The 19,052-nt window shown below is 42.0% G+C and overlaps 1 protein-coding gene across 3 annotated transcripts; it reads left to right on the forward strand.

Moving 5' to 3' along the window:
• The first annotated feature begins 4,540 nt into the window (after window positions 1–4,540).
• OAT (ornithine aminotransferase) lies at window positions 4,541–18,664 on the forward strand. 3 transcript variants are annotated; one of them, XM_035547678.2, is made up of 11 exons: window positions 4,541–4,656; window positions 5,426–5,551; window positions 7,757–7,983; window positions 8,810–9,034; window positions 9,171–9,266; window positions 11,236–11,363; window positions 12,923–13,045; window positions 14,392–14,520; window positions 15,503–15,616; window positions 16,676–16,820; window positions 17,751–18,664. In XM_035547678.2, exons 3-11 carry the CDS (start codon window positions 7,785–7,787, stop codon window positions 17,909–17,911), a joined length of 1,320 nt encoding a protein of 439 aa, XP_035403571.1. In that variant the 5' UTR covers window positions 4,541–4,656; window positions 5,426–5,551; window positions 7,757–7,784; the 3' UTR covers window positions 17,912–18,664. The 3 variants fall into 3 exon arrangements, with proteins under 3 accessions (XP_035403571.1, XP_035403573.1, XP_035403572.1); XM_035547680.2 differs by having other exon boundaries at window positions 5,426–5,529; XM_035547679.2 differs by lacking the exon at window positions 5,426–5,551 and having other exon boundaries at window positions 4,544–4,656.
• The last annotated feature ends 388 nt before the right edge of the window (window positions 18,665–19,052 follow it).

The raw sequence follows: 19,052 nt of genomic DNA on the forward strand, positions 1-19,052 counted from the left end.
ACTATTTCTGATTTTTGTACTAGAAAATGCAGGTCCTGTGGATTCTCACATTCCTGCCCACTTGCTGCTCTCATGAATCTCATACTTGGATCATGTTGCTGCTGGAACTGCAGGTAAACGGGTAATTTTATTATCAGTCACATGTCAGAGCTAGAGAAAAATAAAATCCAGTCACGAGTGAGCTGAAGATACACAGCTCTTTTAATCCGTGTTAGTGCATCTGGAAGTTGTTTTTCTCAAGCTGTCTCCAGGTTGTATCTTCTTGGTAGTGTGAATCCCAAGGAATATGACAACCACCAGAAATATATAAATAAATTACATTTCTCTCTCCCTATGTCATTAAATTAAATTACCTACAAGCTCTAGAAATAGAAGAGTTTATTGCTCACCCTTAAATCTAGGTTTCACATACAAACAAAATGTCACATCTCATTTGTGGAAGGCTCTGGACGCAAGCATCAATAAATTGCAAAGGATAATAATGGAATATAAGTTCAGATATTGGAAAAAATGCCTAAAGAAGACAATAACTATTTCGATTTTATGATTCAGTTATCCACACCGTCATCTAACAAACAGAGTATCATTGAAATCTTGGTAAAATAAGACAGCAAGCAAACTGGGGAGGCTAAGTGTTAACTGTAACTCAAGGTTTATCTTGCAATAGGAGTATCAGCTCCAGGGGTTGTTCGTAGTGCTTTAAGATGGTTAAGGGACGTCCACTCAATCACGCAGCGCTGATTTTAACGGGGTTGTGCTACATTTTGCCAAACTATCTTGAAAAATACAGGCTAAAAAAGAGACCTCTAACTCGATTTGAAAGGCAGATGTGCTTTGCATGAATTACATTTGTTGTTTCTATGTTCTGACACACTACATTGTAAGATATCCTAGTTGTGCTGCAGGAAAGACTGAACTGTGTAGTCCTGCAAGAAATACCTCAGCGTAGAATTCTGCTGTCCGTAAACAACCCGAATAACACAACCATGGGCCACAGAAAGCAATATCTCTGGACTGGGTTCTATCAAAAATCAGCATAAACTTCAACTCTCACTGATGATCTATTGTCTACAAGTAAGAAAGTGTACAAGTAGAAAAATTCTTGAAATCCCTCATTGGTACGTTATCATGATAATAATAAAGCCCCTTCATCTTCTCATGCCTTGTTCAGGCATACGTCTCAAATAAGAGACAGGGGCCACAGAAAAGCTTTACCCCATGTACGCTTGGGGTTGCACCAGATGATCTGTAGCAGTGGGCAAACCGAGAAGTGTCTGTCACACAATTGAGTCCCACAGCCCGTGATTGTTCATGTACACGTGTTGCAAGAGTCCCATTGCTGCGTGCTGTCACCTTGCCAATCCTTGGTCAGAGGTGTGATACCAACACCTACAAGGCTGGCGCATGGAGGGTGCAGCACCACCATCCTCTTCTCAGAAAGGTGTTTAGTGTGAAGAACCTGGCCGGCTGTCAGACCTGGACTGCTGGGTTCTCCTGGACAGCATGGCAACTGCTGGGTTTGCCTCAAGAATCTGCCTTTGGCTCAAAGAGAAGCATCACCTTTTTACCTTTTTTTTTTTTTTTTGAGTGGTAGCATGTCATTGACAAGAGAAGAAAGGGTGAAAATGACCTTTGTGGCTTTCCTAGAGGTAGAAAGAGGGGTGGGACTGTCTGTCTGCCAGCACCGAAGACTTACACTGGTGTTAGCTAATTGTGAACTTGTACCCTGAGCCTCATGACTTGGACGGACTCCACACCCCAGCTGCTGACTGGTGTAGGTCATGCCGTGCGGTGACTAACTCTTCCTCTGAGCCGAGCAATGAGCCGTCACGGCCACCAAAGAACAGAACAGCAAGAGCAGCAAGTGTCCCGTTACACCAGCGCTCCCCCAGCACCGCATTTGGCCCTGCAACGCACCCACCTTGCCCAGGTAGTGCCCAAGGCTGTGGTTAACAGGCCAGGGTATTGACCCTACCTCCATGGAAGAAAATAACAACTATAGCCGGGATGCAATTCCTCAGCCTCTTCACATGCCTAATTCCCCATGACTTCAATGCGCATTTCTGCCAGAGAGCGAGCTGTGGAGTTATGCCTAACGACTGGCATGACTTAACTTGTTCCTTCATGTGACTATATGGTCTACTTAGACGTCAAACTGTATTTTCTGGATAAGCACAATGAATATAATAACCCTCTTTTCGCAAGTAGGTCAAGGTTTTCTTCTTTTTCTGTGGGGCAAATTATTGCAAAATGGGAAAATTTCATGTCTTCTGTTTTTCATGTTTTGGTTACTGTCATGTGGAGTCTTTTAGGTACTGACAGGTAACTAAAAGCACACATTAAGCTGCTGCTTTTTTTTTTTTTTTTTTTTTCTAAATCGCAGGAAATACTACGTCTAGCTGACAGTAACTGCTTCAAGATCTATAGTAATAGCTACCACTGTGAAAAATGTGAACAATTTAAAATTTCAGCTTGATAACATTTATAAAAGAAAAGTGGGTATTTTCAGTGTCTTGATTGTAAGTGCCAAAAACAAAAGAGGAAAGAAAGTGATTCACAGAAGGATTGCAATGATCCTACAAAAAATTGTGATCAAGCCAATATTACTTAGGAGTTTGAAGTCACTTTCTCTCAGATGCTAAATAACTAGACTCCAGTTGAGAGTTACTTCACATTTGTATTTCTTTTTATCTCAAAATAAGCCCATACTAGCTTTAAAAAATAAATTTACACATAGTATCTACACATTCTGTTCTATGCCTGTGTTTGAGCACGTAACCTTTCTTTTTTTTTTTCTTCTTTCAGGCTTGCAGGATCCAAAAGAGAGCAAGCCCTTTCTTGCTTCAGGGTTATTGGTTTGTTTGTTTGGTTTTGAGACTCCGCATTTCAGACATGAATTTGCAGTGCTTACTTGGGTACATGGCCACTGTTTTCCTGGGAGTGAGGCTAGACTCAGGCATTTTTTCCTTACACCAGAGATGAACTGTGAAGAAATATAATACTCAAATTGGTTCATTGCTTTTTTTTTTCAGCCTTAAAATTGTAGGCGTTTCACAAAAAAATCATACCTTTAACTAGAAAAAAAAGGGTTGCAATTGCTCCTAGATAATGACTGTTTCCAGACTTAAGAAACTTGGCACAGTACAACCATGCATTCATTCGACAGACATGATTGTGAAATGTATTTTGCAATGTAGCACCAAAGGCACAACCTTTTAGTGTTGAATGCTTTGTGCGTTCAACTTTGGCAGCAGATGCAGGGCACTGTTCCCTGGCAGAATTAGGCTAGTTAGAGACATACTACTAGGATTGAGCCTGACTGGGTACGGATTTACGAAGAGCCCGGGATCATCTATCTGCTCTACTCCCAGCTGACTGCACACTGGGAAAATTTCCTCTGAGGGCATTTTTCTCCAAACGCATACGCAATGCTGCTCCCTGCCATGCGGGCTTTGAGCCGCTTGGTTAGGAGATATGACAGGGTTCCAGGACATTTACACGGGGTTGTGTTTGGGGGGGGGGAGATATGCAAATTCTGGGTACTGTCAACCCAGTACACCGTGTTTTCTTTGTGAAAAAGCTACAGACTCTTTTCCAACATAGATAGACTTGTCAGGACAATTTATGAGTCAAGAGGCATCCAGAAGTCTGCACTTCCGAGACTTTGCTTTGTTTTTGTTTTTAGTAAGGTGGGTCATATGAAAAGAGAAATAGTCTCATTATCTTTTCACAGCATTTGTTCTTCTTCTGGACTAAAACCAGTGCACGTTGACTACTCATGTCTCAAAGGAGACCTTATTGCTCTCTCTAACTCCCTGAAAGGAAGGTGTGGGGAGCTGGGGTTGGCCTCTTCTCACAGATAAGTAGTGATAGGACTAGAGGGAATGGCCTCAAGTTGTGCCAGGAGAGGTTCAGGTTGGAAATGGGGAGACATTTCTTCTCAGAAAGAGCAGTCAGGCGTTGGGACGGGTTGCCCAGGGAGGTGGTGGCGTCACCGTCCCTGGGGGTGTTCAAGGAGAGGTTGGACGTGGTGCTTGGGGACATGGCTCAGTGGTGACATTGGTAGTTGGGTGACGGTTGGACCAGGTAATCTTGGAGGGCTTTTACAACCTTAATGATTGTAAGGCCCTTGTGAACGCCCTCATTCCATGGCCACACAGCGCTCCTGAGGTGTCACTTGGCCTGGGGGTGGGCTGAGTTATTTGACAGACTAGATTGGGCACAGGCCCGTTTTTGTATCTTGTTTTTATTTATTTTATTTTGTGTTTTTATTTATTTTTATTTATTTTGTTTTCCCCGTGCTCCTTCTTTCGTACAACACCTCCCCAGGTGGGGCTGCGACACCCTGCAGGACGGCGCCGGGGGCTTCCCGCCCCAAGCCCAGCCCCGTCAGGTCCCTGCGGGGGCGGCGGCCCTGACGGAACCCCACCAACGGCCGCCGGGGGCGGGCCCTTCCTGAGGGCTTGCGGCTCTTTCGCTCTCCGATTGGGCGAGCGCGGGGCGTTCTCCTCGCCGAAGCCCAATGGGCGGCGGCGGCGGGGCAGGGGGAGGGAGGCGGCGGCCAATGGGCGGCGGGGCGTGAGGCGCGGTGACAGCTGCCGCCGGCTGCCTCCGCCTCTGCGCCGCGGGCCCCGGGCCGAGCAGCACGGCCGGCAGGTAGGGGCCGGGGCCGGGGCCGGGGCCGGGGCCGGGGCCGGGGCCGGGGCCGGGGCCGGGGCCGCCTCAGCCTCACGCGGGGGGCTCTGGCGGCGGCCGTGAGGGAGGGGAGCGGGGCAGCTCCGCGGTGCCGTGCGGGAGGCCTGTGCGCGTGGCCCCGGGGCCGTTGGGGTCCCTCCGGGGTCCCTCCGGGGCTCCTCAGGCCCCTCAGGCCCGTTGTCCCCAGCGGGTCAGGGAGCGGCCCGGCCTGAGGGGAGCTCGCAGCCCGCCCGCTGCCACCCGCCCCGGGCAGGGCCGCCTCCCGAAAAACATTTATTTAATGTTTTTCTTAGCCCTGCTGAGGCAAAGCTGGCCCGGGCAGGTTTATTTCCTCCAGCTGAAGCTGGTGTAAGCGGGGCAGCGTTACTGAGGGGCTGCCGTGGAGGAGAAGCTGCTTCCCATCCGCCCAAACCGCAGGATCGGCTCAGCAGGGAGGGTTAGCTCAATTTCTGATGCAACACCTCCCCGCTTGCTGGAACGCCTGCCTTCTGCCCCCAGCGCTGCCGCGCTTCTCTTCCTCGCAGCCCCGCAACAAGTTCCTGCTTTTCCCCCTACTGCACCCTGCCTTTTTCCTGAAATTGCTGCTCGTCTCGCCTTGCTGATCGCCAGAAGCAGAGTTCTGCTCACTTTTCAGCTCCAGATGCGACAAGAATTTGTGGTTTCACTCTGCCTTGCTCAGGGTGACCCCCCTCCCCGTGCTCAGCTAAAATAATGTGCCTCATTTCCGCAGCTTGCAGGTCATTTCTCCTCCTGGGGGAGAAGTCTTTGTAGGGATTTCCGATTAAGATTTGCCACCCTGAAGGAAGAGTAGTCTGTAACTCTCCGTGCAGAAAGGTAACTCTCTGGTGAGGGGCAGGTAAGAGTTTCATTCCTTTACAGCTTTCATTTCAGGGTTGTATGGAGAATGTCCCAAAATAGAAAAGTTTATCATAGAATTAGCTGCCCTGCCAGGGAGGTGTGTCGGGGGCAGGATGGCACAGACCAATGGCATTTAGGGGGTTAAGCAAGTTGTGGTTTTGAGTGGTGCGGTTGATCTGAATCTCTGTCAAAATTTTTCTTCTATGAAGATGTATTTGTCTTTTTTTTTTTTTGTAAAATCTTTGGGTGACAGTCTTGAAAAGTACTAACACAAATGGCCAATACTTAACAGCTCTGAGTTGGTAAAATGCCCAGGGCTGAGGAGCAGCTGATCTCCTGCTGGAACGGAGACTACTGACTCTGGCCCAGCTGATTTTGGTAGTTGCAGGAAATAGTTTTTCTGGCTTTTTGCTTAGAAATGAGGAACAACAATATAACATCCGAGGAATCTGCTGGAAAAAATGTCTCTGTTTAAGGTTACTCATCCAGCGTGCAGTCCTTTACCAAAATAAATTTAGAATGCATCTGTCTCTGCAAGCAGCGTGAAATAACAGTCTCTTCCCATAAACTGTCCCTGTGTTCTCCTATTTAATATGAATCTTTTGCTTAGGTGTTGCAGTATACTTTTGTTAGGTAGCGCGCCAGTGTTGAGGTTCCTTAGAAAGCTCTTCGGTTTGCTAAGCAGTCTGTTGCAAAGGAGGCTGCACTTGATGATCAGAGCACTTGTCATTGTCATCTTCATTGCGGGCCAATACCTTTTGTCAGTTTCTAAGTGTGATGTTGTGCAAGACTGGAATCTTCAGCTCTGACAGCTCTTGGCCTCGCTAAAGTGAGCGTCTCTGCGTTGGCTCTCTGCTGTCCCCAGTCCTCTCATCCTTCTCTTACGCCTCTCTAAGTAAGAACAAGTCGTATGTAGAATAATCCTTTGCTCCTTCCAGCTCTCACAGACATCCTGGGCCTTTCTGGTGTTAGTGCTTTCCCGTGAATGAAAAGATACAGAACTTTCCTGCAAAGGATTCTTTTCATGCTGTCCTGGTATCGTGTATTAGGTGCTTCTTAGTGCTTCCACATTATGGTAGAGGATTATCAGAGAATTGTGGGAACAATTTACGTTTCAGTGTCAAATACAAATCTGAAAAGATTCACCAGATCTTGGAGTTCTGCCTTCCATTTTGATGGACTTGACAAGTTTGTTTCCAAAGACATGTTAGCCATATAAGTCTAGGAATATTAATTATGCTCCTTGGTAAATGTTTATGGAATTTAAATTGAAAGATGCCACCTACTGCTGGGAATTAGACCGTGGTTCTCTTCTTCCTTTTTGAAGGCTTAATTGTGTGGTTGCTCTGACAGAGCAGGAAGGGGGAAAAATGCAGTGGAAGTTCAAGTTCCTAACGTTTTTCCTGAGTATGTTTCATGAAATTCTACCCTCAGGTTATCCGTAGATGTTAACAGTACAAGATTATGTATTCAGGGGAAATCAACGATTTTTCCTCAGAAAATACAAGGTGTTATAAAGATAGTTAATACTTGATTAGCTATTACTTTCCATGTGTTTTTTTTTCGTTGCCTTGAAATGCCGCTAACAAGGAGTTCTTTATCCGTAGCTGGATACGCTTTAACATCAAGAATGCAGTTTATACAAAAAGCCACTAACTTTACTTCGTAAAGCTGACCTCAGTTAAAACTAATCTGTCCTTTATCAGTCTGATATTATCAGCTAAACATTATTTGGATCAGGTGTTTCTTTCCAGCATTATATTATTTACTTTCTGATTCTGTGTTGAGATTTCTCTTAAGGAAGTCTTCGTCAGATGAAAGGCGTTTCAGCAGCCCCAGAAGCTCGATAAACTTAACTTATCATTTCCCTGCTCTGCTAAACGTAGCTTGTGATGATAAATTTAGTTGCAATTTAAGGCATGAAGAAAAAGTACTTTTATAGGTAAAATTATGGGACTGTCTTGTAGGCTTGCTGAGTCGTGCGGTTTTTGTTCTATTACTGGGAGTGTACATTAAAATAGGAGAAAAACAACTTAGTTGAAGTCAGTGCTGCATTCATTTATACTTCGTACAAGCTTTCCTGATTGCAGTGCAGAACGGTTGGGAAACCTGTAATCCTGGCAGTAGAAGCACTTTAATCGCGTCATATATTTGTTCAGAAGTACTGTCAGTGCTAATTATTAACCTTTTTTTTTTTTTTCAGATCTGTCACGGCATACCTGAAGTCAACAATGTTTTCCAAGCTCACCCGCCCTCAGAGCCTCACTGCTCTCTGCCGAGGTGTTCATGCTTCGCTGAGTTCTGCTACCTCAGTTGCTACTAAAAAAACAGTTCAAGGGCCTCCGTCCTCTGATTACATATTTGAACGTGAGGCTAAATATGGGGCTCACAATTACCACCCACTGCCTGTTGCTCTGGAGAAGGGAAAAGGTATTTTATTTTGGTTGCCCTGGGTGCTGTCGATGGGATGTGCGCACATAATGATTTTGAGCTAATCAGTTTCAAAACTCTTTTGGTGGGCTGGGAGCAGAGAAGATTGAGATAATTGATGAAGTAAAGGTAGTTAATTTGCTGGCCATAGCTCTGGATGAGGCCTTATGATGCAGCCTTAGGAGGCCACCTGATACAATTGTGCTCTCTGTAAAATGATTTATTTAAATAAAGGGCTAAGTTCTGATGATTTCCATAATTCAGAATAACCCAGCAAGAAACCTTCAGGCAGCTCTGTTTCTTCTGTTGCCTCGTATGGAGATTTTCAGTGTTAAGGTGAACGTGAAAAGCTGCGTTGGTTCCCTGTTTAAGTGCGTACTTAACCTTTTGTACTGCTCCTGTGTTATGGCTTAACTTAAATTTTTTAACTATATTTAAGGGGATTTTCTGCTCTGCAGGGTAGGCTCTATGAATGTGTCCTGAAAGGCTGTCAACATAGTGAATCAAGAGCGTGTCTTCGTCGCTACGTGTCTCGATGGTTCAGAGCAGCTGTATATGGGAAATCCTTCTTTTCTTGATACCTCATTAACGCTTACTTATAATGTACTATCTTTTTGCTTTTGCTACCTTTTATCAATTGTTTATTTTCCAGTCAGAGTGCCTCTTGTGGGCTTACCTGTAAGAGAATATACCTGAGTACTCCAGAGGATAGCAAGAATACAACATAGGTTTGACTAGGTTGCATTTCAGCTCTTAGCTTATACTATTTAGTATTCTCTTTTTTTTGGATTGCATTTATATATTTGCTACACTTTTGTTTTTCTAGGTATTTACGTGTGGGATGTTGAAGGCAGAAAGTATTTTGACTTTCTAAGTGCTTACAGCGCTGTTAATCAAGGTCACTGTCACCCAAAGATTGTGAGTGCTCTGAAAGCTCAGTCTGAAAAACTGACCCTTACGTCTAGAGCGTTTTACAATGATGTGCTCGGTGAATATGAGGAGTTTGTCACCAAAATGTTCAATTATAACAAAGTTCTTCCAATGAATACAGGTAAAAGAAAAAAAAAATTTCCACTTTATTTCTTTCTAGTAGAGTCAACAGTTTTGTGCTGCACTGATGCGCTTGTTACTGCATCGATGACCTGTCTGATGCACAAATGTGGTAATGGTGCTGCTTTATGTTTTAGGAGTGGAAGCTGGAGAAACTGCCTGTAAGTTGGCTCGGAAGTGGGCATACGTTGTAAAAGGCATTCCGAAATACAAAGCAAAAATTATTTTTGCAGGTACGTTGCGTGCGTGTTACGAGTTGAGGTATTGAGGAAGAAGGCAGCTCTAGACACTGGCTGTAGCACTCGTCCTGTAGCTGTAGTGATTACACTGCAGTATTCTTAATGCTTTGTTTTTTTTCACTGAAGGAAGGAAATCACTGTTAATGAAGTGGTTTATAAAGCTTTATAAATAGCAATTGGATATATGAAGTAGACATTATTTGTACTACTTAACCCTTTTTGTTGTCAGATATTGCTTAATAGCTGCCTGAAGTCAAATGGAAGCTGCATTCATCCTCCGTACTCTTTTAATTGCTGCTTGGATGTTAAAGTGCAGTATCATTTTATTCCTTCTTTCTAGTGATACCTTTCATTTGAATTAAACTGTTGAGACCCCTCTCAAAAATCCCACATTTGGGATAACCTCCTTCCTTCTTAAACACTCCCTACCAGTGTTTCTCTTCTGCATTCTTTAAGGTATTCCAGAAGCTGGCTTTAATCCAGTAAAGCCATTTTGTAGTCTTGGTCATACAACAAAGGTAACAGCAATCTTGCTAAAATTGGTAAGGGGTCCTGATTATCTAAGTGGTGTGCTTTCTCCCTTCATCTGCTCTTCTTGGCTATGTTACAGGGTAAAAGTTGCCTACCGCTGAAGAAGCTACTGTGCTTTGCTGAAAAATGACTGCTTAGGTCTAGTTCAAATAACTTCTATTTGGTATTCTTTGGTTGTAGGTGAAGCGTTTTTTGTTGATTCTGCTGCTTTTCAATGGCTCTGTATTTTATACAACTTTCCAGAATAAAGCTTATTAATAAGTGATGTATTTATTTATTTGTTGCTCTTGTTGTTTGTTGGTTGCTGCAGCTGCAGTCCGTTTCTGACTTGTGGTGCATGTCATAGCTGGACCATAAATTGTCATTAGACTGCATTTATAAACTGAGATTCAAAGTTGAATACTGAGTTATATTTCCTAGGGCCAATTAGATTAGATTTTTTTTTTCTTTTTCTGGGAATTCTTTAAACAAATATATTTCTCCCTTTCTTCCATATATATATTTTATTTCGCTCTTTAGTCAGTCGACTTTCAGTGAGTGCTTTCTCACTTTGATGAGTGACTCCCCAGAGCATAGCAGGGGTCGCTCTGCTAGGAAGCGTCGCTGTTGTGAGCAGCGTAGTGCTGATCCTGTTGGCGACTAGGAGGAGGCAGTGCCTAGAGCTGCCTACGTCAGTAACCGCCTTCAGGATTTCCTCCAGACTGAGAACGTCCCAATGAAATTGGTGTGTGGGGGGAGACTTGTAATGCTGTGAACGTTTTGAACTCTTATCTTCCTTATTCTTATCAGACATCTAATTATCAATTAGGTGACAGTAAGTTGATTCAATGGAAATACTAAAACAATTTTTCATAGTCTTGGTGATAGTTGGTTCCCAACCGTTTTAACTCACGTTTCTATATGAAATAGTGCAAAGTCAGAGTGTTTTTAAAAATACAAACAGCTTTTCCTGGAACTTTGAACTACACAGAAATGTATCTTTTAGGCTCACTGGCAGCTTTATTTCTAGGACTTAAGTTCTGGATGGTAGTTTCTTTCTGTATTTGATGAGTACTATTTATGTAAAACCTGCACATCTTCCTCAGACTTCTAGGCTACTACTTTCAGACTACTGACAAGAGTTCATGGAAGTTATTTTGTATACTTGCCAGGTCATGTCGTAATATTTGTTTGTTTTTCCAGCATGCTTTCAATAGAGCAACCTGATATATTCAAGGCATCAGTGTAAACTGCTAACAATTGCTGGAAGGATGCTAATGTTAGACAACTCTTAAAATTCATTAGCAGGTCGAAAAATATGATGTCCTACAAACTGTTCTGGCTCTTAGTTCTGTAATGAATCTCTGTCAGTTATCTTAGGTGAAAATGCATCATAATTTTGTCAATGAGATGTTAGCAAGACATATATATATAACTAAATTTTTTTTTTTAGCTGGCAACTTCTGGGGCAGAACGATGTCTGCTATCTCCAGTTCTACAGACCCATCCAGTTACGATGGATTTGGACCCTTTATGCCAGGTTTCGAAGTGATCCCATACAATGACCTACCAGCTCTTGAGGTATTTGGAATCATTTTACTGTGTCTCTTAGGTGAAAAGCAAGGCAGGAAAAGCAGAAGCTTGTCATTTCAAACATATGCGTTAAGAAATATGTATTTCTTATATATGTCTAGATACATATGTTATGATTACCTGCAGGTAATGTATGTAAATTCTCCTTTGGTTTTGATTTTCAGTTTACTTTAGGAGGTAAAAGGAAAACAGCAAGATCTGTTTCATTTCCCTCGTTGCTAAGATGTTTCAGGTGTAAATAAAGAACAGCAAATAAACTGCAAGGGGATTCATGTTACACATGCATAAAGTAAAATACGTTCTAAAGTTGGACGTGGATTCTGAAGCTAATACCTTGACTTACTTTTCTCAGAAATGCTAAGGATTCTCCAATGACTGGATAACTAGAGTTCACTGCAGTTGCTTCCCAGTCTTGGGAGCTTCCTAGCATCCTTAAAACATGCTAGGCTGGCAATTCACTCAAATTACTGAAATGCTACAGATTCTGCACTGTCAAGTTGTTGGGGAGTGTTGACCTCGGTTTAAACTTCCCACACTCATAGTCTGGGTGTATGTACTGGAGGGTAGATGGTGCTTGATAGCAGCCATAGGGTAACTGGATTTGGGACCTGGAAGGCAGGAGGGTGCCAGCTAAACACAAACGGTACTGAGGCAGTAGGAACATTGGCATCACCACTTTTCCATCATCTGCATACATCATCTCCATGAGTGACAAGTCAGTCCTCCGTGTCTGCTGTGCCTGCTTAGTACAACGAGCCATCTGTGGAGGTTTATGGGACAGAGATGCCTGCCTCCTAGGAGTTTGTTTAAGGGAAGCTAAGGTCTCTCTGTGTGTTAGAGTTGCTTTGTGGAGTAGCTAAATCAGCTTTGAACCTAAGTAAGGCTGTTCATTGTGAAAGCTCCAGTAAGTATTTACTGGCTTTCAGCCAACTTTACTGAGGCTTTGAATGCGCTCTGGAGGCCTAGAACCCACATCCGTGTCCATCAGACTAAAAGCTGAATTTATTCTGTTTACGGGGCAGTATTAAGGAAAGCTGTAGTAAATTTTGTGCTGGGAATCTTAGTATCTTTTGAGTCTTGTAGACTTGTAAACCTTCCAGAGCTTGATAGTGCAAGAATGTAGCTGTGGACTTTGCTTTAAGATGACAGCTTTGTACTGGAGAGCCTGCATTCCTTTTTGCTTGAGGTGAACTGGGGGAAGCCTTGAGCAATTGTTTGTCTTGTATGGGGTAATGCAAAACTGAGTATATTTCTGAGGTAATTTATGAACTGATCCGATAATCTGCCTGTCTGGCTTTGCAGTTTTTAAGGTTCATAATTCCCCGAGCGAGCACACCAACTGATCTTTAGAGGCAAGCAGTGACATAGGCTTCTGTGTTGGAAGTGACATGGCACTGGGAGATAACTGCCTGACATGAATACTATTACCTGCATTTAGGATTGAAAACAGAGTGACAGCTAGGTTGTGCTTGTGTGTGTTCTCTCCGTATTTTGTAAATGTGACCTGAGTACAAGTTTTTCTCTTTCTGTGCACATCATATTTACAGCGGGCACTTCAAGATCCCAACGTAGCCGCTTTCATGGTTGAACCAATTCAAGGTGAAGCAGGCGTGGTTGTTCCTGACACAGGTTATCTCACGGGAGTGCGGGACCTCTGCACAAAGCACAATGTAAGGAATTTGTTATAACAAGGTGGCTTAAAATCACACACTGTGTCTCCTGGCATGTCTTGTAAGGTTATTCTCACATGCAAGATATTGGACTTCAAATGCTGTTTAATAATTTCTTTCTTTCAGTGGATTAGGGTAGGGATACTTAAACTTCCTACGTCCTTACCAGGGAGTATGTTGTAGCAGTGCTCGCTTTTCTCTGTTTCTTACTGCTGTCACCAGTATAAGCTTCTAATGGAAGTTTTTAAAACTGCATTTATTTTAATTGAACTCTACATTTCTTTTTCACAAATTTCTTGAGCCACAAGCCAGTTACTGTGGTGGTTCTACCCTGGCTGTTAAGGACCTCATTGCTGGAATGCACCAGCGCTATTGAGAGTTAATAACAGTAACAGATCACAGGACGGAACACTAAAGAAAATGGTCAAATACTTATGATGTTGAATTAGACTTGCATTCAGCATCTCTGTACGGGTGGGAAGGTGTATTTATATATATCTGTGCCCTTCTGTTGTCGTTGCGTACAGCTAATGCTCATAAGCAGGCCGCCTTCCCTTATTTCAGCATCAGCTTGGTCAGGCTCTTCTACAGGTCTAGGCCGTGTCCTTTGTGAATGTAAGGAAAACAACAAAAGTTTTATTGATTCATGGCTTTTTATTCCTATGGATCCTGTCTGATTTGAAAATCAACACTTTGTTCTAATAGAATTCTGATTCTTAATTTGAAAATGTTACCCATAAATTATTCCAAACCTGAGAGGAAGCTATTGACATACAAGTAAAGAAGTTGCCTTCATTATTACTGTGATGCTTACCTCATAGAAAAAGTAGTAGATACTCTGTGAATTCTAGCACATGACAGTAATGCAGCTTAGGAAAATGAGATCAAAAACTTGCATGTAGGCTCTCAGAGTTACGTAGACACCGAGGCATCAGACTGAGACCAGCAGAGTTGCTAAAATGGCATTTTTCAGAAGCTTTTTCAAAGGTCAGTTTCCAAACAATGCACTTGGAGTAAAAGATGGGCTTATCCTAACTTTTTGGAAATCTCACTTGCTGTTGTAGTGTAAATAAATTCCGTATGAACAGGGACCAAGTCTATGTGGAGTATTCCTTATGTAGCAGAGAATCTTTGTTAAAGATGTCAGAGAGAAGTAGGACAGTACGTTTACTTTTTGTTAGTTTGACATTTCACAGAATTTGTGTGTCTTAAAGAAGCGCACATAGTGCAATACAGCTGGAAGGTCTTTGCGTGCAACTCTGCTGCACTGTTTGAACTGAAGTAGGAATGGGAGTGAACAGTCGTTTTCTGTAACGTGTGTGTTTTTTCTTTTTATCTCTGTACAGGTTCTGTTTATTGCCGATGAAATACAGACGGGCTTAGCCAGAACAGGAAAAATGCTAGCTGTTGACCATGAAAATGTGAGACCTGATATAATTCTTCTTGGAAAGGCCCTTTCTGGTGGCGTATATCCTGTGAGTAACAACAACAATAAAAGATCAAGTAGTTGACTAACCATTTTTTAAGTAATTAGCACTGAAAGTCTACTAGTTGGAAGACAAATTTGATGTTTGTTGTGCTTGGAAATTGGTGTTTACAAGATTAACTGTAATTTGTGACCCAGATAGTAGAGCCTGTGAGTGATAAATAAGAAAATTATGGAATACATAGTTACATGTATAGCTGAAATGGCTAGAGTATACTGAACTTACTGTGTTGATACTTGAATTCTTAGTGTGGCAGATCATTAGAAGTCATCTTCTTAGACTGGGAATTTGTAGGTGTTTTGGTCCTTGTCAATTAATTGAATCGATTTGGTGTATCTCTGTTTACTTCAGTTTGATAATATCAGAAAAGTAAGTGTCCGGTGGTCAGTCTTTCATTCTGGAATCACTGGTGAGTTTCTTATACAGTCTCTGAACAGTATTTCATCGCAGTCTTGCTTTAATGAATTTCTGATTAACTTTGTAAAATGGGAAAAAAATAATGTGTGCTAAAACATCATCTGTTAAAAGCATTTTTCTGAACAACTGGCCTTAGTTCACTTGTTTGTCATGCCCACATGACTGGGTTTATCCTCCTGGAGTGACATACATTTCTGCTGATTAGGCTGGAAGATGCAACCTGCCTTGAACTGTTTTGGCTGGTTTTTGAGTTGTTAAGCAGAGTTATGAAACTTAAACTCTTGAAATAATATTCATTTTGGAGAAATGCCTCTCAGCTGTAGTTAGCTGCTGTATATTACCAGTATAGTGGAGTGTATCTAAGGGGATTAAGCTGTTACGTGATTGTCACGTGTCCTCTTCTGTACAGAGCTAGGAATGTAAACGTAACTTAACTGCCGTGGGATGAAAAGCACCCTTTCCTGAGCCCCGAGGAAGAGTTTACTTCAGAGAGATTTAAGTTTACTGTTCTAAAGTATGTAGGCAAACGAGTTAGCTGACCTTTCCATCCTAGGTCTCCGCAGTGCTGTGTGATGATGAAGTTATGCTGACCATTAAGCCTGGTGAACACGGATCTACATATGGAGGAAATCCATTAGCCTGTCGTGTTGCAATGGCAGCACTGGAGGTTTGTGTGTTTTAATAAAGATTTAGATTCTAAAGAAAAAAGTGTGTCACACTGACATTATCTTCACTTAAATAAGTAACATTATTGATTATGCTACAAATAGAAATTTATCTTTAAGTAAGAATGAAAAATCGGTAGTAGTTAAATATTTGCATATAAATTAATATCATAGAATGGCTTGGGTTGGAAGGGACGTTAAAGATCATCTAAATCCAACCCCCTGCCATGGGCAGGGACGTCTCCCACTAGATCAGGTTGGCCCAGGCCCCATCCAGCCTGGCCTTTAACATTTTCAGGGATGGGGCATCCACAACTTCTCTGGGCAACCTGTTCCAGTGCCTCAGTACCCTTACAGTGAAGAATTTCTTCCTAATGTCTAACCTAAATCTATCCTCTTTTAGTTTTAAGATCACAAAACAAATTCTAAATTCTTAGCTGAAAATGTCCCCTAATTTCTTTGTATTTTATTGTCTTAAATTTTATTCTGCCATTTAAGCCATTATCTAGAACGAGGTTTAAGGTACTTACTTAAATTCAGTAGAGTGATTTTTACTAATTTCACTGAGTCATTTTAAAAATGGAGTATTTTTCTATGCCATATTTAAGAGTTTGCTGCTCTGCGAGCTTGATAACACACATGCCACTGGAGCTCAAACAAAAGCTAGTAAAACATCTTGTCCAGATACCATATTTTAAACGTTCTGTAACTGCATAATTCACAACATTTTAAGGAAGTCACTCAAAAAGCATCATCATTGCCTGATACATGGACTTGGGCAAGCTCACAGATTAAGAGTCTTTAGAATTTTATCTTTTACTTGGGGAGGAAAAAAAAAAAAAGACGAATGGAAAACAGTTTAGAGATTTATGTTTCTTGTAAACACAAACGAGTGAAGGCTTAATGTTAACTGGCTTGGATGTGCTACGTTTGCACTGACACCTTGGATGGATCAACTTTTGTATCTCAGCAATTGTAATGTCATTGTGTGCCATGCTGGAGCAGACAACTAAAACAAATGCTGTGACCTTCAGTTGACTGTAGATCTAACCTTCCTTTAGGTAATTGAAGAGGAAGACTTGGCTAAAAATGCAGAAATAATGGGTAACATATTAAGAAATGAGCTCATGAAGACACCGTCTGATATTGTTACTTGTGTCAGAGGAAGAGGACTTCTCAATGCAATTGTAATCCGGGAAACCAAAGGTAAGGAAATATAATCAACTGCAGTCGTAGCATGACAAATAATTTTCAAGTTAAAATTGCAAGTGTCTATGTGGAGTAGGGGCGTAGCTTACAGTCATCTTGTTTGGGTTCTGATCTTGGCACTGTAGTAGTGTCTGTAAATTTATTTGAGTGACCGTGTGCTATTAAAAGTAGGAGGCTTTTACTATCTCAGTCTAGACTTTTTTTTAACAACATGAATTATTTTATGACTGGATAATGTTCAAACCTGATGGTGACCTTAGCTCCCCACAAATGCCCCTTTGTCTGTTCACCTGGAGATAACTGGCCCTGTCTGGAAAGCTAGTTTCTGTCAGACTGTGGAAAGTTTGGCTGAGGTTGTTTGTTCCAGCATAATTAGATGAATACTGGCAGGCATAAGGAAGGAAAGAGTTAATGATTGGGAACAAGCTTCTAGGGATTAACACATTGAAGTACACCAGAAAACAGTTTAAAAGCCGGAGCAGACAGTTATTTTTTGTCACCAATATACTAAGTGACAAAGTGCTGCAAGAGAAGGGTTATAATTTCTTAAGATACACACATGATGCACAAAAATCCAGGCATAAAAGTAACCTTGTCTGAAGTCCTATCCAGACTTTCTTTCTCTTACCTGCCTCTTGCAGGCTTCCGCTTCTTCTAATTTTCTTTTAATCTACTGCTGCACGTAGACGGATATCTCGTCCGTGAAAGAGCAAAGCTCAGGTTTTGCAGCAGTCCTAAATATTCACTGCAAATTCTGGAGAGCTGCTCCGATGTCACCACTTCGTTTGTGAGAATGAGCACATGATATTTGATTTTTCTCACTACTAGATGGCAAGCAGTTTACAGTCTGGCTTGGCTCCTCATTCCACGTGCTGCGACTGTGCCACTTTCTCTGCCACAGTGTAAGTGTCTTTCCTTTAATTGCAGACTACAACGCCTGGAAGGTGTGTCTGCGGCTTCGTGATAACGGACTTCTTGCCAAACCTACGCATGGTGATATCATCCGGCTGGCACCGCCTCTGGTGATTAAGGAGGATGAAATCCGAGAGTGCATCGAAATAATTCATAAGACCATTCTGTCTTTCTGAAAACGTGGCTTTTAAAGTGTATCTGCTGACTGACCCAAGCTGGTGTGTTGTTATATGTGCGATGAAGGCCTGCACGTGAAGCAAGCATCTTTAATTCCTTTTATCTAAGAGGATATAAGTCTTTAAAAAAAAGAAAAAAAAAAAGAAAAAAAAAAAACCGCTATGTCTTTTATCTTCTTCAGAGCCATTATAATTTAATAATGATTTTCAAGAGCTTCCAATCTTGGAATACTTGGAGATGAAGTGATGAGGTTCTGTTCATCTAGTCGGAAGTTAGCAAACTGTTGAGTCAGAATGTTTGAGGGGGCATGTCTGTAGAAATCTGCTTAATTACTGAAAGTCTTGGCCAAAGTTTAGAGTATAAGATATATATATTAGTAAGGGTGGTCTTGAGCTCTCAGAACTCTCCCAGACATCACATTTGGTATTTTTGCCTCTTGGTGAGATGTTTGTAGCGGGGAAGCACTTGCCATTATGGTAGAATCTCTGTTTCTCATTTATAGCTAGAAAAAACAGCGCTGAAGATTTCACAAACTGGGTGTTGTGCCGGTGATCTTGACAAGCATCAGGCTGTGTTCTCTGTGTAAAGCATTTTGGTTTTATAACTAGAGTTGCTGTTCTCAAGACTGGTCCCGGTGTTTGGCTTTGCAATCTTGTAAAATAGATCTGAGTATACAGATCTGTTTTTACTGTTACAAAACTTCCTATAATCTGGATGTTTTTATTAAAACATGCCTTGCTTTAAAAAAAAAAGTTAATGTGCAATTTAAATCCACAGTGTACTGAAAAAGAGTGAGCCCCACAAAAACTTGCAGTCACCGCTGTTCAGAGCCACAGCAGTCTCTGTGTTTCTGTCTGTCTTTATATGGCAGCTCTTGCTGTCCTTTTTTTTTTTTTTTTCCAGGATGAGTGCTTCTGCACTTCTGTGCCTTTAGATACCCAATTACACATGCAGTTGTGGAGTTGGCTACTATTCTTGCACTAGGTTGTTGGGTTTTTTGTAAGTATTAACTAACGGAGCTGGTTTTAGCTGAGGCTAAATCCTGATGAATCACTGTTAAAGCAAAATGCTCCCTTTGCCATGCACAGGGGTTAAATGTAGTCCCGTGTTCATAACTGGAAATGGTAACTAACCTGTGGT

The sequence above is a fragment of the Cygnus atratus genome, chromosome 7, assembly GCF_013377495.2.
Source record: "Cygnus atratus isolate AKBS03 ecotype Queensland, Australia chromosome 7, CAtr_DNAZoo_HiC_assembly, whole genome shotgun sequence".
NCBI classification, from domain to species: Eukaryota; Metazoa; Chordata; class Aves; order Anseriformes; family Anatidae; genus Cygnus; species Cygnus atratus.

Bases quoted from the DNA above. Each gene is read 5' to 3' on its own strand.
- OAT (XM_035547678.2), top strand. From the start codon at position 7,785: ATGTTTTCCAAGCTCACCCGCCCTCAGAGCCTCACTGCTCTCTGCCGA. The intron at 7,984-8,809 runs GTATTTTATTTT...TTGTTTTTCTAG, and splicing joins TGCTCTGGAGAAGGGAAAAG to GTATTTACGTGTGGGATGTT. The intron at 9,267-11,235 runs GTACGTTGCGTG...TTTTTTTTTTAG, and splicing joins AGCAAAAATTATTTTTGCAG to CTGGCAACTTCTGGGGCAGA.